This window comes from Dysidea avara, chromosome 4, assembly GCF_963678975.1.
Source record: "Dysidea avara chromosome 4, odDysAvar1.4, whole genome shotgun sequence".
NCBI lineage: Eukaryota > Metazoa > Porifera > Demospongiae > Dictyoceratida > Dysideidae > Dysidea > Dysidea avara.
The window spans coordinates 19935887-19961851 of NC_089275.1; the positions used below are offsets into that span (position 1 = coordinate 19935887).

Here is a 25965-nt window from a genome sequence, read left to right on the forward strand (position 1 = left end):
GTACATCATTTTGAGATGTACATACCTATATATTGGTCATTATAGGTATATAAAACATGCTTCACAACTATTCACGTTTTTCAATAACATCCTGTCACATATATGGATACCCTAAGTAGTGAATTGTGAGCACAAAGTATCATGAAGTCAGTTACCTACATAGCTTATGTGTTATCTCATGAGAATGATGTGCCAGTTTCATTGTGGAAATATACACTTAAAGCAGCCCTACAACACCTAATTGGAAACCCTCATATGATGTATTAAATATGGTTTCATGCATACATTCTTGTGTTATTTCTGAAATCTTCATTTTTAAGTCTTAAAGTAGAGCTTTGCTGCTTTGCAGTTCTTACATTAAGTATTGAGTTCTAGTGAAGCAGATCCTTCTAGCTTTATTGTAGCAGTAACTAGAAGTACATTGAAAGTGAAATATCTCATTAAGTAAGGCTGCAACATGTCTGGTAGGGAATTTTCCAAGAAAAGAGTATAGGTTATAACACACATGATGCTTTCTGCATACTCTTAATATGTTGTCCAAATGTTCTAGAAAGTAAAGACATATTTGAAACCTTTTAAATGTTTAACAGGTTTTGCATATGACTACCAACTCTGAATCTGTTAAACTAAAACTAGTTCGTGGAAGAGCTTTACTTGTTGTATCTATAAATGGTAACCAGTTAGTTGTGTTGATCGTATTCCTGTGTACTAGGATTTTGTCAATAGAAACCTAATGCTACATATATGGTATAGAGGGTTGTATTATCCTGTACAAACCAGGCATTATTTTGCTTTTTTCTTAATCATATTTCCCATAACTTCTGGGCTATTGATTTGAAGCAGCACATACACACACAGAGTTGTAGCTACCACCCTTCACTTTGGTTGCCCTCAAAAGCAGTGAAACATGTTAAATGTAATTACCCTCATATGTGCATCATGACTCTGTTTGCTGCAAATGTGTCGTGTGATTATAACTTTTGCCATACGAGTATTGAGTGGGTGTGTTTGTTTCATAATTTTGTCCATGCCAGATCTACATACAAGCTACCATGTATATCAGTAATCTAGTTGGGTGTGTATTGTGTGTTTTTAGGTGACCCTAAGTTTGGTGTGATCTGTTTCACAGTTCACATATGCTATAATGTGCAATTATTAGTAATCACTGATTGCTAAATTGAAAGCATTTGCAGATTTGTATATCATTATTGTGTATAGTTGGTTATGGTTCATCACTGACACAGTATCAAAGATTTGTTGGCCCAAATTTAGCTCTTCCCAGTGGCAGATCTAGAAATTCTCAGAGGGGGTTTCAGGTGTTAAATCTTACCATTATATTAAAACCTTTAAAAATACAAGTGAGGTGTTTAGAATTAGCAGCAATCAGCTTTAAATCGTTAAAACAATAATTATTTTAGAGGCACTTGTTGCATATGCAGAACCTGCCTTCCAGCCTATTACTAGGATGGCATCAAATGGTTAACTATACATTAGGTCTATAGCTTTTATTACAGCAAATGTGAATTACGCACTTGGCTGTTAGTGTACAAACTAGGTCGTTTTACCCACTCCGTAAATTGATTTGGGGCACACGCCTATTTTCAGAGGGGGCTTCAGCTGAAACTATTGCAACCCCCCTGTATCCGCCACTAGTGCCTGCATACTTTTCAATGAATTTTAGTGTGTGATAAGGCCCGGAGTGGTTATCCCATTTGTCGGTGTGTAGTAAATTACAAGTAGCAAAATATGAGATTGGTGACACTAGTAGTTGGTCATCTAACATAACAGTGTGGAGTGAAAGTTACAAACCTGTTGGAGACTAATTCAAGCGTTTCAGTGCCTACAGCTTGCCATTTGGAAGTTTCTATGGACCATCTCCAGATACACAGCTATATGTAATGTTTAAATCATTTGTACAAATTCTTTCATTTACAGTTTTAAAATATCTGAAGATGTTTATGAAAATACCAAATTTAGTCATCTGTTTTTTTAACAATATAATACACTGGTGGTTTCACAATGTGGTGTTGTTAACAAGGCTGCTTAAGTTCTGTTCTAGACATGTTTTTGTAAATGATATTAAAGCAATCAATAATATGGCTAGACACCGTTATGTTCCTCAATGTCACGTTCCTCAATGTCACGTTCCTCAATGTCACGTTCCTCAATGTCACGTTCCTCAATGTCACGCACTGCTAGATGTGTACAGTAATTTGTACATTAAGATTATATGTTTTATAATATTATTTCTTTGGTCTGTTAAATAATTTTCACAATGGATGCTGTTATTAGAAAAGCAAACAATGAATATTATTGCCAGTGTGCTTATGATACAGGTAGTTATTATCAAGGCTGCTTAATTTCTGTTCTAGACATGTTTTTGTAAATGATATTAAAGCGATCAATAATATGGCTAGACACCGTTATGTTCCTCAATGTCACGCACTGCTAGATGTGTACAGTATTTTGTACATTAAGATTGTATGTTGTATAATATTATTTCTTTGGTCTGTTAAATAACTTTCACAATGAATGCTGTTATTAGAAAAGCAAACAATGAATATTATTGCCAGTGTGCTTATGATACAGGTAGTTATTATAAAGCTTGCTGAGAAAACTGATCTACAAAAGCTTTCTCAGACACATATAGTGGTGAAGATCATGATTGAATGCCTCTTCAGCCCATGCCCTATAACTATGAGTGAAATTGTTTATGATGCATTGTTCAGCTCTTTAATAGCTTTAGAAATTTTTTAGTAGTGAGTGTTTGTGTGTTTTGCTGACAATTTTTTAATAGCTTATACACTGGTCACTAGTGTATCATGTGATTGGTATCAGGAGTACATGAATTATTATTGTAGAACTTCCAGTTTTTTTCTAGCACAAACAGTCACTGTGGATCACATGGTATAATATTGTCATGATGTAATGGAACTTAACTTGCTAAGTTTACAAAAAGGCGCCAGCAGAAACCTGCTAGTAGTCATGACTCACTAAGTTTATTGTAAATTGAGAAGTGTGAAATTTGTATTACTACTTTGTCCACTTAGTATGCATGGTGGTAAAATGGTGCAATGCCGCTTGCAGAAATCAGATGAACCACCCACTGTGCTTTTTGTAATGCTAGCTTTTCTCCTTTATTTGGGACTAGTATCATGTCTCCTGCATGAGTCATAGGAGTACTGGTACTGACCAGAGTGGTATGGAATAAACAAGTGGTATGGCATATTGATTCCACTCTGTATACGTCTGATAATCAGAATGATGTATATCTTCATACGAGAAAGTCACCCACTAAGACAATTCAGTTTGTGACTCGGGCATTATTTAAACTTGTGCAGTTTAACTCTGTATCAGTAATATATACAGTCTAGTAAAATGATTTTAGTGTGTTCTATATATAAATTTAATATACGTAATTTATGTGGTCTGAATGGCTTCATATTAGTATGGCTTTGGTAAACAAAACCACTTGACAGTAATAACTATAAGCTCTTAATGAAATTATTAATGTACACTTACTTTTTGTGATTTTCTTGACATGTTCAAGTAACATAAGAAGCAAGATATTGTTACAAACCCACTATGTATTTAAGAGTGTATGGTTTCACTTGTAATGTACATTTCATTCTTTTATGCTTATTAGATTTTCTATATGTGAATTAAGTGCACTTTGAGTGATTATTTGGCAGCACGTATGGTAGATATATTTGGAGAGATGCTCTACTGCTTTAAATTTCTGTTCAAAGTGAATTAGTTGGCTTTTGTAATGTTTTACCTAATGAAGAAATATGTACTAAAACAAATTAACAGTATAATTTGTATTAGCAGTTACAAGTAAATCATTAGCCACATTTTTAGCATTTTGATGGAATCTGTTAATGGGCTTGTGAACAGCTGACTTGTCAAAATGAAATTTGATAGACAATACTGCCTTGCCTGTGATCTTCCATATTGAAACAAGGTCTTGAAAAAAGAGCTTACTATATTCGTAGCCTCAGGCACACTCAAGATTCAATGATTCAACAGTGTCTGTGTGGTTGCATACGTACAATTGTTTGGAATCCACTGCGGCTTTGCCCCCACAAATTGTTATCCTGTTTGTACATAACTTGCGGTTATATTCTGAATGTGCCAATAACAGGATTTAGAAGTGACCTTCAGGCACAAAAAATATTCCCTTATCTAGCTCTCTCTAATAGTTTGTGAGACACTCATCTTATATAAACATGTGTGGAACAGAGGTGGTTTATTATTTCATTCTTGCCTCACTCTTTACCATATTTGTTTTCAACTAGAGCCTTACTCCACTGAAGTACAAAAAAAAGAAGACAAATTATCATCTCATGTGACCTACTTAAAATACAAAACAGCACACGTAACATTGTTTGTTTCTGTTGTAGGGTGGCAAACCCTAGTTGTAGCATCATGTTTCAAGCATGATGCCATTACTGTTTCACAACTTCGGGCTAGAATATATTTATCTAATGGTAGCAAACATTGTTCACTGTTAAGCCAGGTATTGTTTGTTAAAGTCATTATGCAACACTGAATTAAGGGAATGTGGTCACTTTACTCTATCAATAGCTACCTCATGAAACTGAGATACTTTTGACACCTGGGGTACCTTAATATGGCATCCGTTGCCATTGGAGACCGTACTATTATAGCTTTGATAAAGTTCTTATAGAATTTCTTTCTGATGGGTTTCAAGGTGTGAATTACTTTGCATACTGTACTTTAACTGTATATCTTTGTATGGGCATTGTTGCAAGTTAGCAATAATTATATATTGTCTTTGTACAACTTAGGTGATGTTAGCAAGGGTGGAATGGCTGATAAGGACTTGTTTGTAAGTGTGACTGTATGTATTCATGTTTTCTGGAAGAAGCTCTACTTAAACTATTACTTCTTTTATAGTAATGTGTTTTTGTTAAACAGTTGCCTGTATGCCACACATGGCACATTTGTATGTATTACTGACCTCTAGGTAGTGTGTCAGCATTTTCCCATCTGGAGCCTGGTGTATGTGTAGTGTGTGTCTGTGTACATGTGTGTGTGTCTGTGGTGTGTGTGTCTGTATATGTGACTGTCTCTGGGAAAACCGTTCTTATCGCCCATTTAAAAGTATTGAGAAATGTCAGCTTTAGATATTCAGAGTGTTGTAGCTGGCCAGTGGTGGTAGCTACGCTTACCAAATTTTCACACGTTTTACAGCAATTTCTTACCTTCCAGATCATCCACTGAAGAAGTAGTCAACAGGTAAGTTTCCCGCCATTTTAGATAGCTTTTAAACCGAGGTTGTCTGTATCAGGCAAGCTCCAGAAAGGTGGGAGGCAGGGGCCCTGGAAGGTGGGCAAGATGGTGTTCAAAAATTGAAAAGGAACGTGTTGTTGGGATGAATTAGGCCAAGTTATGGGCCATTCAGGGCTTAGAACTGGCTAAAATGAAAGGAAATGTATAGCACAGGTCATTGTCCAACATCACGGAGCTGTACAGCCACACACAGCCACACACAGCCATCTCCTGGTTGGCCAGGGCCCCATCAAGACTCCAGACCACTCGTACGGCTCGCCACTGTGTTTTAAAAAAGCAGCCAGCAAAAGCAGACCACTTTACTCTGTGACAGTGAAATTTGATAGTGCATTCATTAAGCTTTGTGTTTGTGTGAAAAAATCAAACTTCCTGTCTTGAGCGATAAGAACGGTTTTCGCAGATCCAGTCACATATATGTTGTGTGTATAGCTGTATATGATGAGTGTGCAATTTATGTTAGTGTGTATGTGTGGCTCAATGATGCACAGTGTGGTCCGCCTGTCGCTGCGGCCTAGCCAGTTATGATAACTATCTCACACATGAATGCTCAAACACCTATGATGTCACTTTACCTTTAGTGCTTGGGGCTACAAGCAGGAACCAGTCAGTTTACTGCTGCTGCTGTCAAACCAGTTGTTATCTCATAGAAGCTCTAGCAAGTAGCCTAATACATTCCCACTGTCACCTTAACTGGTTGCTGCAGATGGGCTACTTGTTTTTGCTGGTTATCATAATTGGCCTGATCTCATTTTCCCCTCGTGCAATAACTTGTTACCTTATATTACATGCTCACTGATATCGTTTCTTTAAATCCACCAAAGAACTCTTGTTAACAGTGTTTTGTACTGTGCATCTAAATTGCTTTTAGTGTGTACTGAAGCTATAAAAGATTTGATCTAATTACTTGGTAGGGGACTCTTTCCTACTATTGCAAGTGACTTTTTGTCTAATTCAGCTAATAATTGTGTTTTGTGAATGTTGTGTCTTAGGCTCAAGGCCATCAATCAGAGAATGAAGATCCTGTATCCAAGGTGAAATTTGCACACATGCTTGCATGTACACCATAGTAGATCCAGTATCGGGTTTAAAGGGTTCCATGGTTCCACACAATGAATTTTGTCTGGCTGAATAATTTTGTTGAATGGGAAAAATGGTAAAACTAATTAGTGAGAAGCATTCAGTATTAGAGATTTTCCCCTGAATTAATGTTTACACATTACATAACTACGTACTAACAGCTCTGTAGTATTGCATCATTTATTCTGTGTGTAACTACATACATTAGAAGTTGACCACATTAACCTCATGACAAATGTAATGTTACATGACTCTAAAATTTTGGTGCATTGTGCAGATGTTGTGCAATACTCCACCAAGGTGGGGCACTTACTGAAATGCAATTAACATATGTAGCTTCATTGGTGACCTGAAAACATCAGGTGACTAAAGTGAAGGATGTACTGGATTGCATCACTCAACCAAATCCTTAGGCACAATCTACACTGAACATTAGGCAGCCAAGTACAGCCCATATGATTAGTTCAGTGTACGAGGAGCATCCGTCTCTATGTTTGGTATTGTATGAGTTTGTTTATTATTAATAAAGTCACTACATCCTGTTTATAGTAGCTAATACACATATATGCAGGAATTTGTTCTGTTTCAAAGTCACATATTTTAGACATGGTTCAAGTAAGGTCAATTCATTGCATGTAACTTGTCAGTCTGCAGAATTAGGTTCCCTTTTGAATTCATGTTTAATGGACACTGCAAACTAGTTGACCGGCCTTACGAAAGCAGGGCTTGTGAGCAGATAAAGTGTATCTACTATCAACATGCTACTATGGTGATGCAGTTTTTTTATCCTTACTAACACCATTCAATTAATTTTGGAATACAAGCTATTCTGATACTGAGATATGACTTGTTATGTGATGGGGTGTAGTTTGTGCCCATATGCCAGCCGAGGACTGGTCACAAATTTTAACACAAATAACTGAACTACACTACAGTAAGGCAATACTTAATGGTAACCCCATTAGTATTACTACATGTATCATTCCTAATTGTATATCTCTGCTCCTGATTTATGGAATCTATTGGCCTCTAACATATTATATTCCGAGTAGAGATCTGTGTGTGTGTTTAACATACTGGCTATGTTTGACACTTGTTTCTTTTATCTTTTCAGCGATCTCTGTTTTCCATATTTTTTTTACACTAGTATAATAGTGACGTACAGCTGATTTGGTGATAACAGATCTGTATTGGTAAGACTACAGCACTAACTAATAATTCATACAAAATCATTTCAAGATAAACATGGATGTGCAGTAGCAATTAAATTGCTTTAGAAAATAGGCTAACTATAAGCCACAAGTCCTTGAAGAAGCCATATTAATAAGGATAAGATGTTACCACTCCTATCTTTCAGTTGATGTAAAACAAAATTTCAGTTGTAAAACCACTGAAAATCACATTTACATAGAAAGTCCTCTCATATTTTGAATTGAGGAAACAACCTTACACATTGGAATGAAGCCAGTTGTTGCATGTATGGCAGTTCAGAATAGGTTTTTCATACATTAATATCGATGCTTCATGCAGCAAGGGATAAACTCTGTTTGAATAGTCTGCCTTATCTGTGACACAGCAGTGTATCAGAAGCCCTGCATGCCCTAATACAATACAGTAGTACTGTATAGTAGTGATCAGGAATGTTTGTACTTTCCCATAAAAATATTAACCAGAAAACCTGGCCCACAATAAAATTATTTTACACTAATTCTGTTTACTTTTCATAAATCCATTTATGGATAGCTAACATGATGATGAGAAGTGCTGGTGGTGCTTGATATTATTACACAGTACTAAACATGTGTGTCAAGTCAGTCATCATGTACAGTAGCTCAGCTAATATTATCAGAGTTAACGATTAACAAATACCAGTGTATTAATTGTTTCCTGAATGTCCCTATATACAGCTAGCATTAAACAGTGTATAGCATGCTGTGGTCAGCAAGTTCATGGACATGAAGAAAGACATAGGAGGGAAAAGCAATGTAGTTTTTGTTGATGTAGTTTTTACTGCTATTCAAGTTTTTAAGTCCATACACTAATTTTCTTACAAGATATTTTCAATACTCTTAAAGACGTGACTGGTTGTGTTGGCTGTAATACCAATCGTCTTTTTGTTCCCAGGGTGTATACCAATTTTGGGAAAGACCTTTTATTATCGTGGATGTGTTCTGTAGAACAATCTACACTGTCGTGGAGGCTACTACTATTTCATCTTTTATTGGTATTAATTCTTTGTACTGGCTTTGTGTGTGCGCAAGTTTATTTTTGGTATTGTATCTAAAGTTGTATTTGTGTTTTGTACTCTTCTTCTTTTGCTCCCAGGCCTCCACTGAAAATCAACATTTGGTTACTGAGTGGTTAAAAAATTACAATTACAAAATTACAGTACATATGCAACAGCTGCTAGCATTACAATGTGTATAAGGGTGTTTCCAGCCTTCATTCAAAGTATGAGAACTATCCTTAAATGTGGCTTTGCAAGAACTTGTGGCTTATAATTAGTCTCTTCTCTAAAACAATTTTTATTGCTACTACACACCCATGTTATCTTGAAATGATTTTGTACGAATTATTAGTTAGTGCTATAGTCTTACCAATACAGATCAGTTATCATCAAAACAGCTGTACTAACAGCTACTGATATTGGTACCAGTATCAGTGCATCACATGTATACATGTATAAGCTGTAACAAAAACAAACAAACCAAAAACCTTTCCTTATAGCAGAGCGGCTTAGCGAGATATTTGTACACTTTGTGCAGAAAGTATGAAACTTTGCACATAGTATTTACCTACCATGAAGTGCATTTTGAGATATGGAGCCATCGCAGATTTGACCTTTGGTATCCTCTATCTAACCAATGGCACTGCAGGTTACATATGCAACCAAAACATGGAGAGATATCCAGGAGTGAGGCATAGGGGTTATGTACAATACTCCTGTGAGATAAATCAACAAACGTCATAATTTATGTAGTTTTGTCATCAGATTAAACTGAAATTTGAGATTGCTTATGGCTATAATTTTGCTTCTGTATAATAATGCATAAAACTCTACTGAAGGGTATACATGCTACTATCAGTCACGTTTGCTGAAAAGCCTTAAACGTATCTAACGTACCGTATTGATAGCTAATTTTGTGAACTGACTATAGGGAGATTATGATCATGAACTATACCTACATCTTGTAGTATCCCCTTAAATATATATCATCGAAGATGTGGTAGAGTCTGAGGGCATAACCAACTAGACAATTTGTGTTTCACAATTTGGTTCTATATAGCAAAATGTGTTCCATGTTTGCAAGTATAGCTAAAAAGCTAACGGCTTCAAAAAAAGTATTTCCCAAAGCTTTACAGCAATAAGAATTTAGCATGCAGGCTTTAAAAGTAGTACAATCAGTCAGACCTTCATCTAGGAAATGACTAAAGGGGAGTCACAATGAGAGTAATGGGGGACAATGGTATAAAGATCTTTGTGTTCATAGCTAGTTTACACACATGGCATCTAAAGGGGCATGCCATGCACCCATAGACTCCCACAAGTGCGTTCTCAGGTATAATCTCTAAAGTACCTGACAATGACCTACAGTACCTGAGAATGACTAGAAGTAATCTCATGCTTGTATTCTCAGGTACAGTTCTGGGCTGTTGTACCAGGAGAAACACACATGTCATGTATTTCATTCAATATTACAGTTGTTGTTAACGTATTCACTTAGATTTTGATTTATAGATTAAGAAGTTCATCTGTCAAAGGGGTTAAAAGGGGATAAAAAGCACCCCCACCCCCAAACGAACTATTACAGAACCCCCATTGTAGTTAAAACTGTTGATAGAGCAACTTACGTATAATTATGAACTACTTTTATTTAACTACTACAAGAGAGGAGGGTACATGCCCCACCCCTGGATATCTCTCTCCACTTTTTGGTTGTATATGCAACCTGCAGTGCTCATGGTGAACTAAAAAATATACAAAATTTGGGTGGCAAACAAGAATGTAGATGAAGAGTGTAATTGCGTGGGCAATTGGATTTATATGAATTTGCTGCTGGTAAAAATTACCATAAGTTTGAAATGGAATATGCTATAAGTTTGCAACAAGTATCAACTTGTTTCTTGGATAAAGATCTTCAATTTGGCACCTAGTTTGAACAAATTGAGTGTTGTATGGGTGATATATAGACAAAGGTCACTATTTTTAAACATAAAATGAACTGTAGAGGATACCAAAGGTCAAATCTGTGATGGCTCCACATCTCAAAATACACTTCATGGTAGGTAGGAACTATGTGCAAAGTTTTGTACTTTCTGCACAAAGTACACAATTTACTCATTTTTGGTAGCTAAGCCGCTCTACTATTACCCGTACAACCCAGTTTCAATGGTTGTAGGGTCAAGGTGATTTTATAGTGGAAACGACTATAAATTGCTACATAGCACCAATTAATTTTATTATTTATTAAGGCTTTACAGCACAAGTGCTGAAGATCTGTAGGACACCTGGTCCAACAGTTTGTTTAAAGTTGTTACATTAAGTGTGTAGAGAAAGGAGATAAAAAAATCCGTATTGTAATGCCTCCTCCAGAATTTTGGGTCCTGTATTAGCATTTTAGAAGTCTAGTGCAGTGCTAATAACTCACAGGAAACTATATATATCACATCTCACGATGTAAGTTAAGGATTGGATCCTGAAGTATTATGAAAACCACATCATCCACTTCTTAAGACAAGCATTTGCTTGCCTACGTTCATAGTTATACCAGGTACGCGAAGGTAATCAGTGCTCCAAAGCGCTTTAGTGTAGCTGGGTAGACACATGTACATGTGGACATCCAGATAGTGCTAGGTTGATGGAAGTGGACTTGTTCAATAAGGATGCTAAGATATGGAAGTTACAGATGTTACCTCATATGAGTGATATACAGTAAAATCCTGTTTACTAATGTAGTCACACATTGCACAACTCAGGTTTCTTAGTACAGTTTATTGTATTAAATCATCATAAATGGGTTACGTTTAACAGCCAAATTCTCCACCACATTAGACTGAGTTCTACTGTGATTGTGGACAAAATTTCCAGCATAAAGGTGACCTCTCCCAGCACCAGCGATACTGTAGTCCCAACCAAGATAGTGCCCAACCCATTTCTTTGGATGCTGGACCTGGCAGTGAAGAGGTATGTGTGTGTGTGCATGCATTTGTGTAGGTCTGTGTGTGTGTGCGTACATGTGTGTAGGTCTGTGTGTGTGCGTGCGTGCGTGCGTGCGTGCATGTGTGTACGTCTCTGTGTGTGTGCGTGCATGTGTGTACGTCTCTGTGTGTGTGCGTGCATGTGTGTACGTCTCTGTGTGTCCTGAGATGCGTGCATATGTACAGACAGACAGACACTGTGACACATGCACACACATTTTCCAAAAAAAAAAACAAGTGTGGGTTAAAATAAGTTCATGAGCTGTTCTTATAATTACTGTGTACTAGCCTACTGATAAACATTTGATTCTGTTATAAGTAGCTACAATTACTTTATCATAGCATACAGTGGCCATGACATTACATCACATCCATACTGTATTATCAAGTGCTGGGCTAATAAATGGTAACCATTGAGTGTCAGACATTTTGTGGGTTGTTAAGGGTTCAAGTTAGCCTGTGCTTACATGTTGGCTTTATAGATCATGGAATTGAATTTTGGTATGTGCAACATGTACATATACACACAAGCATTTTCCCAGAGCTATCATTCGTACATTATAAACCATCAAAACAATAATGTAAACAAGCTTTCACTAAGCATAATGGCTAAGTTAATTAATTAGATAGAAGCAATTTAACTTTGTGGTGTATTGTATAGATACACTATAGTGTATATCTTGCAATTGGTATTAAATTTAATTTTGATAATTTCAGAATCAATTTATGTGCCTACTGTGTGGGCTTGCAAACCACACCACCGATAAGTGCATGGCTGAGAGGTGTTCTTGTTGCTATCAACCAGCCCATCACGATGAGGTATGTTACCCTATACTGACCAGTAAAGTGCATTCCCTATTCAGAAACCTGTACATGAACAAGTCACTGTGTAATAAGATCACATAGCAAAACTAATTCAGAGCTCCTAAAATGGCCTATGTTTGTGTGCGAACTACACGTGACCTGACAGTTAAGTTGTAAAATAACAATTAAACCAGGAATAGTCATAAATAGGTTTTTAATTTTTTGTTATCTTTTAACATAAAAGTACCTACGTAAAATGTTAGACAACTTCTATAGGGATATGGCAATGCTAACTTTAAGTTACAAAACTGTTGCTATATAAAGTTATACATACTTCATGATGTCATTTCTGTATTATTTGTTACATATGGGTTGGTTTGCAGTGTCCAATGATTAATAAGAAGTGTGCGAGGTGCAAGATGGTGGGACATAAGGCAAAGGTACGTTTTGAGCGTCATGTGTGTAAACACACTTCATTACCATGGTAAAGATAAAAGGAGGTTGTTTACCATAAGCACAACTTTTTAATATAATATTATGTGCATTGTGATGACAAATCAACACATCTTGTGCAATTCCTTTTAGGGTATTTGCACTGGAAAAGCACAGTAGAACTTTCATTTTATTATTGCTAAAATTGTATAGTATGTTTTAATGTCCTTGTATAGTAGTGAAATAAGGACCAGGAAAGGACTGCAATATGTGATCTGTATTGTGATGCATATTGTTAATTGTCTGGAATACAAGGCTGTATCAGAAGCAAGATATATTTTAATAGTTGTATTCCACGTCTTATTACATCACTCTATTATCTCAAGATAGCTAGCATTTTGAAGTTATATAGTACATTCGTGTTGAGCTGAGTCCTCAAAAAAATTAGTAACAACTCATTGATATACAAGTTCTTGAAATTTGGCTCATATGTAGTAGTGCTTGAAACACTAAAAATGTTTCAAAATCTTTTCATTTAAATATCTGACATTTTATTTACTCTATGACCGATAAAATTTCTACCATTTATTTGTTATCCATATATGGTAAATGGTCTTTTATAGCCTTTTTCCAAACTCGTAATGGAGCACACATGTTCACACATTACCTGTCACCAGTAATCATCTAGTTGGTTTAAATGTTACCTATTAAAATAGCCACTTACATTTTAAAGCTGTTTTCTTAGGAATCGGCTCAACCTAAATATATTATAGTTTAAAAGATATTCAACCCACACTAATGAAACATACCGAGTGGGACAGTAATTCAACTGTACACCTCCAAGTAGGGAAATAGACATATTAAACACATGGTAGGAACAGCCATTGAATTTTAAAAAAACAGCCTACCTGAAAATAGATGGGACAATAAGTTTTGTGTGTGTGTGTGTGTGTGTGCATACTGCAACATTCACCCACACAATACAGAGGAAACTATGTGTAGTTTCAGTGTGGAGTGATATAGTCTACAGTGAAAGTAACAAAAATGTTTTAACATTCATGAGGAATATGATTTCCTTCCTTTGATATAATATCCTTGTAATAGCTAGGATACTAATTAAGGTTTTGATTTATGACATAATTCTGTGAATCTGTAGGAATCATTCAGATTACTGTTGCATTGCCATTAATTATCGTTCTTGTATTGTGTGTGTGTGTATGCTCAAGTGTGTGTAGTGTATGTGTGTTTGTGTGTAGTGTGTGCGTGTTCCTAAAGTAAAGGAGGCCTTGTAATCTGCATACCGTAGAGTCTGGTTGTTAGGCGCATTCGCCTAATAAAAGTTCTCGAAAAATATGTGATTAACATATAGTTAAACACATGCACCTAATAAATAAACCTTGTCGTGATTATTGTGGATTCACTCTCTTGGGGTGATGTGAATTGCAGTCATGACATGTACCAGTTTTTGTGCACTGAATTCTTTGTGTGGAGCATAGCTACTACAGAAGACTGCTTCACTTGGTATTATAGTAAAGTCACGTATTTTGCCTTCGTACTTCGTGAAATACTATACACTATTAGCAAACCTCTAGTGTTTCTTCTCTTATATAGCTTCATCTCATGTAAGAGCTTCGTGTTCGTCCACATGCGCTTATCAATCATGATTAAGTACGAGAAACACAGGTATGTGCTTAACAGGTAATATGTACTCATATACGTGCACTTAACACGACGGTATGCAGTATCCCTTCATATGAATCAAGAAACCAGCTTCACAATAACTTACGGTGCCTTGCCAGTATTGGTGAGATATAATCATGCCCAAAGGTTCTTTCAAAATGCTTCCAATAAGCATAATTCCTCAGTAACGGCTAATTTTACATTATTGTGTGCTGTCATACGTCACTGTGTCTACCTTTTATTGATGTTTCACTATCACATATTGTCAGTGATTGAGCTGTTTCATTGCATGTACATATAAAAGTACACTATACATCACAAGTCATATGACTCACCAACAATTATCATTAAGTCTTTAGGTTGACATTGTTACAGCTAATGAATGTCACTTGTGGTAATTGAATTGAAAGATTTTTCATTCCCTGTGTGGGTCAACAGTGTAATTATTTCACTATAGAAATGTTTATCATTAACATATAGGAAATTAATCACCTCATTATTGCATAGCAACCATTACATTATGATGCATGTATGTCTTCTAGTTCCTGTACTATAACTTATTAGCTTATACTATGTCATGATGTAAATACACATGTATGTAATACTGCATATGTATGTTGTGAATCTATGAGATGATAAATAAATTAACAATTGAGGGCTAAATTTTAATATCTATAGGTGCATATATAACTACAAAACTACACAATTATAAAAATGAGATGTTCATTTTGAAGTGTGCATAAAATATATACACAATTTGCTTTATTGTTAAGTGTGATTTTTTTTTGTCACGTCTAATTCCAGGGTAAACAGTTTGCATGTACGTAGTTTTATTACCTCTCTAAAGCATTGCAGTGCCAACATGAGTTTGTTGTAAAATCTCTGCCTTGCGTTTTTGTACATGAAGGGCAGACTGTATAACAATTGCTGCATGTTCTGTGTAGGTGTGTGGTGATTCTTGGAGGCAGTTTCATAATACCATCGTAAGTGTGAGGTAGTGCTCAAATAGTTTAATACAGTGTAACCTGTCTAAGTTGGTCACCCATGGTCCAAAATGTTGTGCCCTTAGTGAGTGGGTGGCTGCATTAGATACGTAGGTGGTGTACTATAAATTTATCGCTTGGTCTTAAAAAGGAGATATTTCTATATGGGTGGCTACTAAGACAGTTTATACTGTGTCATGAAATGTGCAGTTTTAACAATTGTGACTAAAATTACAAGCTACTTGCAATTGTATTCCCCTGTTCAATCCTGAATTCGTGACTTCTTGAAAATAGTGTAGTCATGAGCAAGTGTATTAACTAACTAAATTATAAGGTGTTAAAACACTGGTACTTGATGCATCAACTGCTAGCGTATTAACATGTTATGTAATTTGTTGGCCACTTCACTTACTCATGGCTGCATGTTGTAGGTTATTAACATAGCTTCAAAATTCCATCACCAGAAATAAATGGTGGACAAAACATTGGCATGGAAATTACACGGATGATTTTCTGTGCACAAATTTCTTGGAACAGTAATTGTTGCATGAATATGTATGTGTGCTCATTCTGTTTATACAGAAAGCTTGTTGACAAAACAAGTTGCATTTACATTGCTTATAGAATGCTTACTGTAGACACTTTGTTCACTCAAATCTATACAGAATTAACAGTCCTTCATAACGAAGACAAAGTTCTTAGCTGGCTATGAAAATCTATATCGGAAAGTTTACAAATGATAAAGATTCAGGGTTCTGAATATGTTCATTACACAAAGGATCTATCATACATGTAGAAAGACTTGTACAATGTTTAGGCAGCTATGTTATTACCAAACTTGGCAATAACATAGTAAAACAGCCAATGTGTATTGTTTATGATTCCTGAGGATGAGTCTCCAGGATAACGCATAATATAGCATCCTCATGGACTGATCCTCATTGCAAATGGAAGTGAATTGGATCATTCCAAAGACCTACTCGGTATTTCCATGTGCCATCACTTCCTGATATTTTGAACTCTTTGTAATACAGAATTAAGATTCATGTGTGATTTAATTATCTTATAAAATGTGCATCAAACTTTATGAACAAAGCCTGTTATATATTTTTTGTCCATTTACATTGTTAGTGTGTGTGTGTATATTTATTTAAATCTCTCTGTGTTGTGGACCAATTAAAGAGCTGATTATTTGTTACTCTTTTTGTAGACTACGGACTGTACTACAATTGTGAAGAGTTGTAAAGTAGCTCAGTGCATTCCATATTGCTACAACTGTGCAGCAGAGGGGCATTTAGGCTATGTGAGTAAATCTGTCAAGTCAAAGCAAATACTATATGCAACCTTGTTTTTATAACTTACATGCATGATTGATGGTAGTGAAGAAATGAGTCTATGCATGTTGCATAATTAATAGAAACCTTAATGAAATGTATGGCAATGTATTTAATTGCTGTGGTAGTCAGCAAGTCACTTTAAGGCATAAAACAATGAGTATTGTACAATGGCATTTTTTTTATTTGGTTGACTATAATGAAAACAATGGTGTTATGTAATATGATAGGATAACTAGTAAATCTTCCGCAATGATTATAGTATTAGTTTTAGTGTAATAACTAAAACTAATAATAATACTTTTGTCCAAAAAGTAATAATATAATTTCAATGGTGAAACACAAATAAACATTTATCGTATTTGCTTACTTTTAGTCCAACATTTATTATCAAGTTTGCGGCCTTTGTAATTAATTATGTGGGTAGCCTCACCCATGTTTCCCTTATTGCTTAGAAACTGTCGGTACTTCTCTAACTTTCTTAAAATTTCTGAGATTAATAGTTAAAGGAGCACAAGAGAAAGAAACAAACTGGAGCCACTAGCATTAAACTTGAGCTCAACTATAACATTCCATCCATCGTATCAATACAATTGACATCCTTGTTGTACTAGCTACAGCAACTGTGGCTGCTAGTATCAACATTTAACCCTCAAATTTGTAGTATCAGGGCCACATCGTGACGTTAGTGTATCAATGCCAATTAATTGTATTGACCTGTGGCCTTTGTGATAGCCCTCACCCACATTGTTCTCAGATCTCTAAACGCCATAGAAACCATGTCAGCATGTTGTAACTATAACCTTAAGCCACCAGACATCAAAGGAAATTTTTCTATTGTGTAAATTTAGTCCCATAATTAATACTAACTGACATATTACTGACTAGCATACTAGTAACTATAATGGCTAAAAAACATTAATCTTCACTGTTAGATACTGTACACAGTTGGTTAGTGGGTTAGTATTAAATCATGGGCTTTGCATACTGTGTGGCTGAATTTGTCATATTATGAGGTATCTTCTCTATTGTCTACAGCAATGTAGGGAAGCTGAAATCTGGGGTGGAAGGAGGCCATGCTATCCATTTGTCAAACAATACAGGAAAAAACAAATCAAATATCTGGGCAAACTTCCAAATTTGGCCTTGGCAGATAAGGATCCAGCCTCCTCTCATGATAGGATGGATGAAACCACACATACTCAGACGGAGCATCCTGAAACTACTCCAGAAGGTGAGGTAGAGAGAGAGCAGCCATATAATCAGGAAGAAAACCCTCCAAAAACTAAAAAGAAAAGGCAGGCCAGGAGAAAGCGAAGGCACCCTCAGCCCACAGAATCGGAACCATATAATGCTAAAAAGACCAAATTTGAGAATGCTTCTATAGACACTGAACCATTAGCAGATGTAAACAATGCTGTAACAAGTGAGGCTAATGCATTCCAACCTCAACATGAGTCAAATACAAATCTTAACAAAAATGAAATAGACTTCCCACAATCTGATGTTACTTCCCAGCCCTTTGTTACTGGTGTTAGTGTTGCTATGTTCTCTGATACCGCCAATGAATTGAATAATGATTCTGCAGTAATTGCTGTACCAAATGAGAATCCTAAGAAAAAAAGACCAAGAAGAAAAAAACGTGTGAACTCACAGCCCACTGAATTAAAATCAAAAAAGATAAAGTTAGAGAAGTCATCAGAAGTATTAGCTGATAATAGCATTGTGGGCAGTACTTCTGAGTTGCCACTGCCTCCTCAGGAAAGTTTGGAGAGATATCAGTATGACAATGAAACTCAGCCTGTTGCGCATGCTTTGATAGGGCCCAATGTTACTATGTTTTTCAGTGATGAAGATGATGCAACAATTGCACCACAGAAGAATCCTCCACAGGCTAAGAATAGAAGGCAAAGAAGGAGAAATAAGCAAACAAACTCACAGTCCACAGAACTAGCATCATTTTACAAAATACCGTCTGAGACAGAACCTTTACCTGTTGGTGTTGTTGCCTGGAATGATTCAAAGCTACCACCACCTCAAGTGACCTTAGTTGAGAATCTGAATGAGACTGACCTCTGTACATCTGTTGTTCCTTCTGAGCCTAGTGTTACCATGTTCTCCGAGACGATATCTAATGAAGTGAGCAATGGTATTACACAAGTTCCACTTGGCAATAACCCTCCACAAAAAAAGAAAAAAAGGCAGAATAATACAAGACGAAAACACCCTCCACCTCCTGAATTAGAGCCATGTGCAATGAAGGAGACCACATTACAGAATGCAGCTTTTGAGTCAACAACATTTATCCGTGCTAAGAAAAGAAGACCAAGACGTAAAAGCAAAACACACAAAGGAATGTATGAAGAAAGAATGGTTGAAAATCACATGTACCCTAGTAGTCATGCTAGTTTACCCTCCATAGCTAGCAATGCCTGGCAGGATCTATTTCCATCCTACGTGTCTTTTTCAGACAACCAATCATACCAGCTAAGATCTAAAAGTGGATTTGTGCCTGACCAATTAGTTTCAAATAGTGTTGATGTTGTAGATGCAGTGTTGTAATAACTTTGCAATGCCATGTTTTAGTACAGTAATAGTAATATCATTACTGATACGTTAGCAATAATTTTTAGTTGTGCATGACTGGAGTGGCATGTGACTAACATGTAAAATAGTGTTACCAAAGTGGTGTCGTGAAAAGTCCATCTGGACTCTCTAACAATACGTAGTGCTAGGAATCACAGTGTTACTTATTAATTTGCTGTTGAGAGTAGGTTAGGGTAAACATATGTCAATATGCCTTCTCCAACTGGACACTAACATACATGATACAGTGTAAACTGTTATATATACACTATATGTAGTGGGAATAACCGCGTTGCCTCACTACTACCACCACAAGAGTAGACATAGGTGCTATTGAATTTGTGCAATGCTTTTTTCATTTAGTGCTCTAGTCATATTGCATTATTAGTGTTAATTCAAATATTATTTTGTGCAATATATACTCAACATGCAACTTATAGATTTGTGCTCATCCATTGGTAAGACTTAGAGGCACAGAGAACAGCAATTCAATTTATGCTATTTTGTCTGTTGAATACTTTGATTGGGGTCTATAAGATTTGTGAAGGTGGCTAGTGTGGCAACCAGTGGGTAAACATAAATATCACAATCCCACTCAGGACACCGCACCTTTGAGATATAATATTAATCACTTCATCAGGTAACGATAGAATCTTTCTTGTGTATACATCTTTGTGCTAGCTTATACTTGATATCTAAGTTGTAAACAAACATGTTTGCAATTTACAGCAGTATTTTTCTATAAGATCTATTATGATTATGCAGACAATGGTATGGATAAATTATGCACTGCTATCTTCCAACAACACCTATTGCATTAATTTACTATTGCAGCTACTTTTGTTGCATGTATATGCCATATCATCCTCTCCTCTATTGTTAACTCTAATTGGTAGTGTATGCAAGAATTTTGTGTGTTCACTACACTGGGATATAATCCTGTTACAGCATACTATACGTGATAAAGCTGTTTAGAAGTTCATTAGTTATTTATATGGTTTCTATTTTTAGATGTTTCCTTTTTGCAATGTTAGGGCTTCTGAATACACAATGATCACCTAATAGGTGTATATACATTGTATCACTTCAATATGATAGGAATAGTGTGACCAGATTTGAAGGCATCTTAGGTTTTACACACACATTTTGCATACCAGCAAACAACAAACTTGTACTGATAAGCTTTTCACAATGGTACTTTTTCACAAACAAAAATATATTATACATTTTGCAAATGAGTATATCATTCAATGTTTTATATATTAGTGATGCGTTTGTGCATAATGTGTTCTGCTAAGTGATCGATGTTTGGACCATGGAAATTTGTTGAATTTTGAGCCATTTAAGTGTTCAAGATCTCAGAGCTTCATCCCAGCCCATACAACTGTAATTCAGTATTGCAGGTGGAGACCCCCTTTGAAAATTATATCTAAGCTGCATTTAACTACGTATACTTGTCAATAATGTGTAAAATCCACAGAGACCAGTCACTTGCTGGTGGGATGTTCTTGGTCTTATATAATAGGTATGGTATAGAACAGAGAGAGGTGCATACACATACTGGGGGTTATGGCTAAGAGACATGCAGATGTGGCCATGGCTAAAGACAGGTTACATTCTAGTGTATGTACACATACACATGATACAGTTTACAGCCAAATGTTGTCTTTTCACATTTAACTTTTAATTTAGATTAAGTATTCATTGATTCCTTATAGTTAATATAGTTAACGACATGCACAATGACTTATATAATAGAACTATAATGGACAGGAGATGTTTAGATGTCCTAAGTTACTACTGGTACATTGCTATAAATGTTGTAGTGGACATTTCATTGAATAATATATAGCCACCAATGTGGATGCATAATTGTGGGTGTACAACATGATGTTCTTCTTAGTAAGCACATCTTTGATAATACAAATCTTTCAATGTTTATTAATATAACTATGTTATCAATAAATCATCAGTGGTGTGTCTGTCTGTCTGTAATTACCACAAAATGTTATAATTCCTGAACTATACAGCACATTCATAATGTTTGAAGTTTGTGTAATACTTATAATACAATTCCACAATAGAAAATGGAATAGTTATATCATATAGCACATTCTTTGGACATCAAACTCTAGGAAACTTAATTTTAGAGGAGTGCAAGGGTGGGTGAGAAATAGTGCCCCTGGTTTTAGCTATGTACTTGTTGGTGATGCTCCATGAGATGTTTCAAAGTTATTATCACCCCAATAAAGTTAATTAAAAATCTGAAAAAGACTACTTGTCAACCTTCCTACATCTGTTGCTCTGCCAGGTTTTGCTGTATTTCAGAAGCACAACTTAGCAATGAGAATGGCCTTTCACAGAATGTATGAAGAAAGAATGGTTTAAAATTGCATGTTCCCTAGTAGTCATGCTAGTTTACCCTCCATAGCTAGCAATACCAGGCAGGATCTATTTCCATCCTATGTGTCTTTTTCTGACAATCAATCCTACCAGCTATGTAAGATCAAAAGGCGGATTTGTGTTTGACTGATAAATTTCAAATTCTATGCAGTGTTGCATAGCAACTTTGCAATGCCATGTAAATAGATAACTGTACATCAGCTACAATTATACAAACTTGGGATTGAGTTATTTACATGTGACAAAATCTATTATAGAGTGATGTGTAATATTATTAGCAAGAAAAAAGGTATGGGGCATGGGGGTTCAGATGGGAAGTGATCTGCTCTGATACTACATGGAGACTGTGATATTATATCTGTACATCATGTTTGTAATGTTAGGAACCACAATTAATTTAGCTACCTGTTTTTGTATAGAGGGTCAGTGAGTAAAGATTAGCTTGATGATGCGTGTCATGTGTATATGCACATATTTTATTATTTAGTTCTTCTCCAGCTATAGATGCTACAACATATGCATGTACGCAATACAAATGCCAACACACCATGATCCTTGGCAAGGCAGGACTAACCATACCACTGCACATGTAGAAAGTTAAAGTTACTATTCAAAACGTTATGTGCCATACTATCTAGCTTGCCTGTTGTGATAATGTGTGTCCTGTTATCCTATTACAGTATAGGGACGGTAGCCCATTAATTATACTATGGTTTCTATTATCAACCTTCTCCATTTTATAAACCAAATCTAGGGCTTCATCTTGTATAGTGATTGCCATAGTAATAGCTGAATATCTGTATGGAAACACCAAATTATTTGTATGCATTTTTGCTAAAGCATTTTAATAATATCAGGGGCTAATGTTCCCTATAAAAGCTTGTCTTTGGGTGGCTAGTAGTAAATGATGACGGAGCTAGTTGTAAAATCAGACTGCACAAGGTCAAGTATGTGTGCACATTCAGAGTCTCTTTCTTTAACCATTTGATTAAGATCCTGATATAAAGCTATATATAATTTCTCTCTTCAGTAGCCATTTAGGCTTTAAGCCAGTACAAGTACATAGAGTGATCCCAGAACGTGTCTGTTATGTTGTTATAGATGTACGCATACATACAACAACTTCCAGTACTTGTTTTTCCTGGAAACTATCTTCACTATATGATTTGTTTTCCTTCCTTTTGTACACACTACCTTTAGTAGTGTAAAGCAAACTTTCAAAAAGACTACAGGATAGTTGCATCAGATGTCAGCATTAACAGATCAGCTTTTATAACATAATATATAATATAGGAAATTTCTATTGGTAGTACAGCTAACAGCCTTTATTCAATATAATTATTTTCATAATATTTAATGTTTGATAGTACATGAGATATACATGTATACAACATTTAAACTACAGTAGGTCAGTTATGACCAAACTTGCAGCTGAATCAGATGATGAGTAATATCAGTGATAAACCTATTGCTATGAGAGTATGTTGTATGCTACTTATCTGACAGCAATATTTCCTTACAGAAGTAGTTTGACCAAACATTTTATTCCCAGCACACGTAATTTTACAATTTTGACCTTTCTATATATTTAATATTTTAATTATCCAGTCATGTATTGTGTAGTGGACCAACAACTATAGTCACCTCCATTGTGGTTAAATAATTATGATTTAATTGCTGTACTGAGTAACTGATGCAAACAAAGTTTTCAGCTAGCTCAGTTGTTACCATAAGATTACAATAACACTTTGTCCTCCTCAAAGGATACACATTACATATGTGGTCAATATTTGATTATGTAAGTTGGTAAACATCAATTCTCTTCATAAGAAACACTTAATTTCCTGCATAGCTAACTGCTGAACAAATGTTACATCAATAAATGCAATATTTACCATTCTGACTTATTACTCCAATTAAGTAAGTAAGTAAAATTACTCAACATCCCAAAACATACAGACATACTGCACCATAATTTCTTATTACAGCCATAACTTCTAGCCATTCCTGTATGCGTTAACCATGCCATATAGAGTATGGGATTGTTTTATTGTTCTAGTTTCCAGGTTTCAATATTATTGTTAACATGATGACTAATGTATAATTATAACATTGTATTAGCTCATGCTATCAGCCTCCTTGTAGCAGATTTGATACATAACACACCATGGCTACTTGGTGGTGGTGTTATCAATAGCAACACTCCTGTCCCTGATCATGTGGTGCAAACCATGGTCAGGCAGAGTCAGCAAGTCTCAAGTATTCCGGATCTCTCCTCATGTTGAGAAAGCCAACAACAGGTCTTATGTCATTCTGATGTAGGAGGGGACACTTTTGTTCCCAGACCAGGTCAATGACTGGCTCAGGTCCCTACAGTAAAATCATGCACAAGCAGACATTTCACTTTCTGAAGATTGATACATAACTGATTAGTACAAATTGTGAATGTGTAAAGAATAAAAGAAACTAATCACTAAATTTCACATGGTATCACAACATGGATAATAGAATACTGTAGTTGGAACTGCTTGTGAGGAACATATAATAATAATATCTGATAGCCACTACTCACTAGGGTATGGAAGGAGTCAAGAAACTAACAGTGGAATATTTACACAATCTTCTCATTCTATTGTGTATTAACAGGCCTATATAGGTTCCTTATGAGCATGTAAGTACTTTTATTAAACTGTTATCTCACTTGGGACTTGTGACCATTCAGCCAGACTGCCTGTCAATACAATCTTGGCACTAAAACTGCAGAATGCAGAAATATCCCAGACCCAGTGGTGACTTGATCCACTGCAGTAGTAAAGGAACCACAACAACAACTTGTTCTGTATGAATTCAACTTAAACTTTTGTAAACAAATTGACTTCTTGCCAGCTAAAGGCTAGGTTGATGCACATTTGTCAGCTAAAGTACAAAAACTTTAGCTGGTGGGAAGGTGGTAATCTTGCAGAGCCAGATTGCTTTCTTTTCTTTTGTATGGAAAAAATTATTTTGTATAAGACTGCTTCTTTGTGAGGGGGATTTTTTTTCCTTTTTTCCATCCCCACACAAAAGAAAAAAGCAGTCTGGCTATGTAAGACCAGGAAGATGATGTGTTTTCAGTTTAAGGTGGATAAACTGTACCTATAGTGGGTCACAACACTAATCTACATTACAGCTAGCAGTATATTACAGTGATCGGTACAGAGATATACTTCATATGATCAATTTCTATGATCAATTTTCTACTTTAAAAATATGGAGGGCCACATTAGGTAGACAGCGGCAGATATCACATGTCAACCATGTATATTTTATCTATTTTAAATTCATAGTTCCAAATTAAAATACAACATTATGGTATTCAATAATATAACACAATACACAGTGCAACCTGTCTAAACATCCAGTCACCTACAAATTATTAAGTTCTTGACTATATATGTACACATACATGTATGTAGGTAGGCATTTATACAAGGAATGACCATAACTGGAACAGCTTTCATTGTATACATGTGATCATGTAGCAATCATGATAGCTTCTACTGTACCAGTCAGGGGTGGTGGAGCAGGCCAAAGAGTGAGGAGGCCAGACCAGCTGTAAGCAAAAACTAAAAAAAAAGGTAACTACCTGCTGACAATAGCTACCCTACACCAACTATATCTTCTTATTTATAACTACACATACGTAGCTAAGTAGCTTGCTACACTGCTTCTCTGAACACTGTGACTGTTCTATTAGAGTATCTAGAGTTGACTGTTCTAATAGAGTATTTCAATCTTTTCAAACATTGACCCATAAAAATTGGGGCCATGGCCTCCCTTCTCCACCGCCTATGGTACCAGCAAAACCAATCCCTGATTCCTTCACTGCTGTTGATAATGTAAGAGTTTGCAGCATAATGTAGTAATATTATAGATTATTTGTATATAAACTGATACAAGTGTTATCACGGACAGGCTTCTGATTATCAAGGACAAGGTGTCACATTTCAGGGTATCCTTTCCACAGAAGTTACTATTATGTACTCTTTGTTATGTACACTTTACCATTGAAAAGCTTCCTGGGTATTAAGGTGTCACATTTCAAGGTGTCTTTTCTACAAAAGTTTCATCATAATTGTGAGACAATGAGATGATTTGTTGGCTTACTTCTT

The 25965-nt window shown here is 35.8% G+C and overlaps 1 protein-coding gene across 2 annotated transcripts in view; it reads left to right on the forward strand.

Moving 5' to 3' along the window:
- The window catches only part of LOC136254137 (uncharacterized), a 35963-nt gene extending 16526 nt beyond the window's left edge, over positions 1–19437 (forward strand). For both annotated transcript variants that reach the window (XM_066046814.1, XM_066046815.1), the window contains 8 exons: positions 4812–4852; positions 6306–6347; positions 11447–11578; positions 12310–12411; positions 12780–12836; positions 15453–15491; positions 16702–16794; positions 17864–19437. In XM_066046814.1, coding sequence (XP_065902886.1) covers positions 4812–4852; positions 6306–6347; positions 11447–11578; positions 12310–12411; positions 12780–12836; positions 15453–15491; positions 16702–16794; positions 17864–19387 — 2030 coding nt within the window. In that variant the 3' untranslated portion in view covers positions 19388–19437. The remainder of the gene's footprint in view (positions 1–4811; positions 4853–6305; positions 6348–11446; positions 11579–12309; positions 12412–12779; positions 12837–15452; positions 15492–16701; positions 16795–17863) is intronic.
- Positions 19438–25965: the final 6528 nt, after the last annotated feature.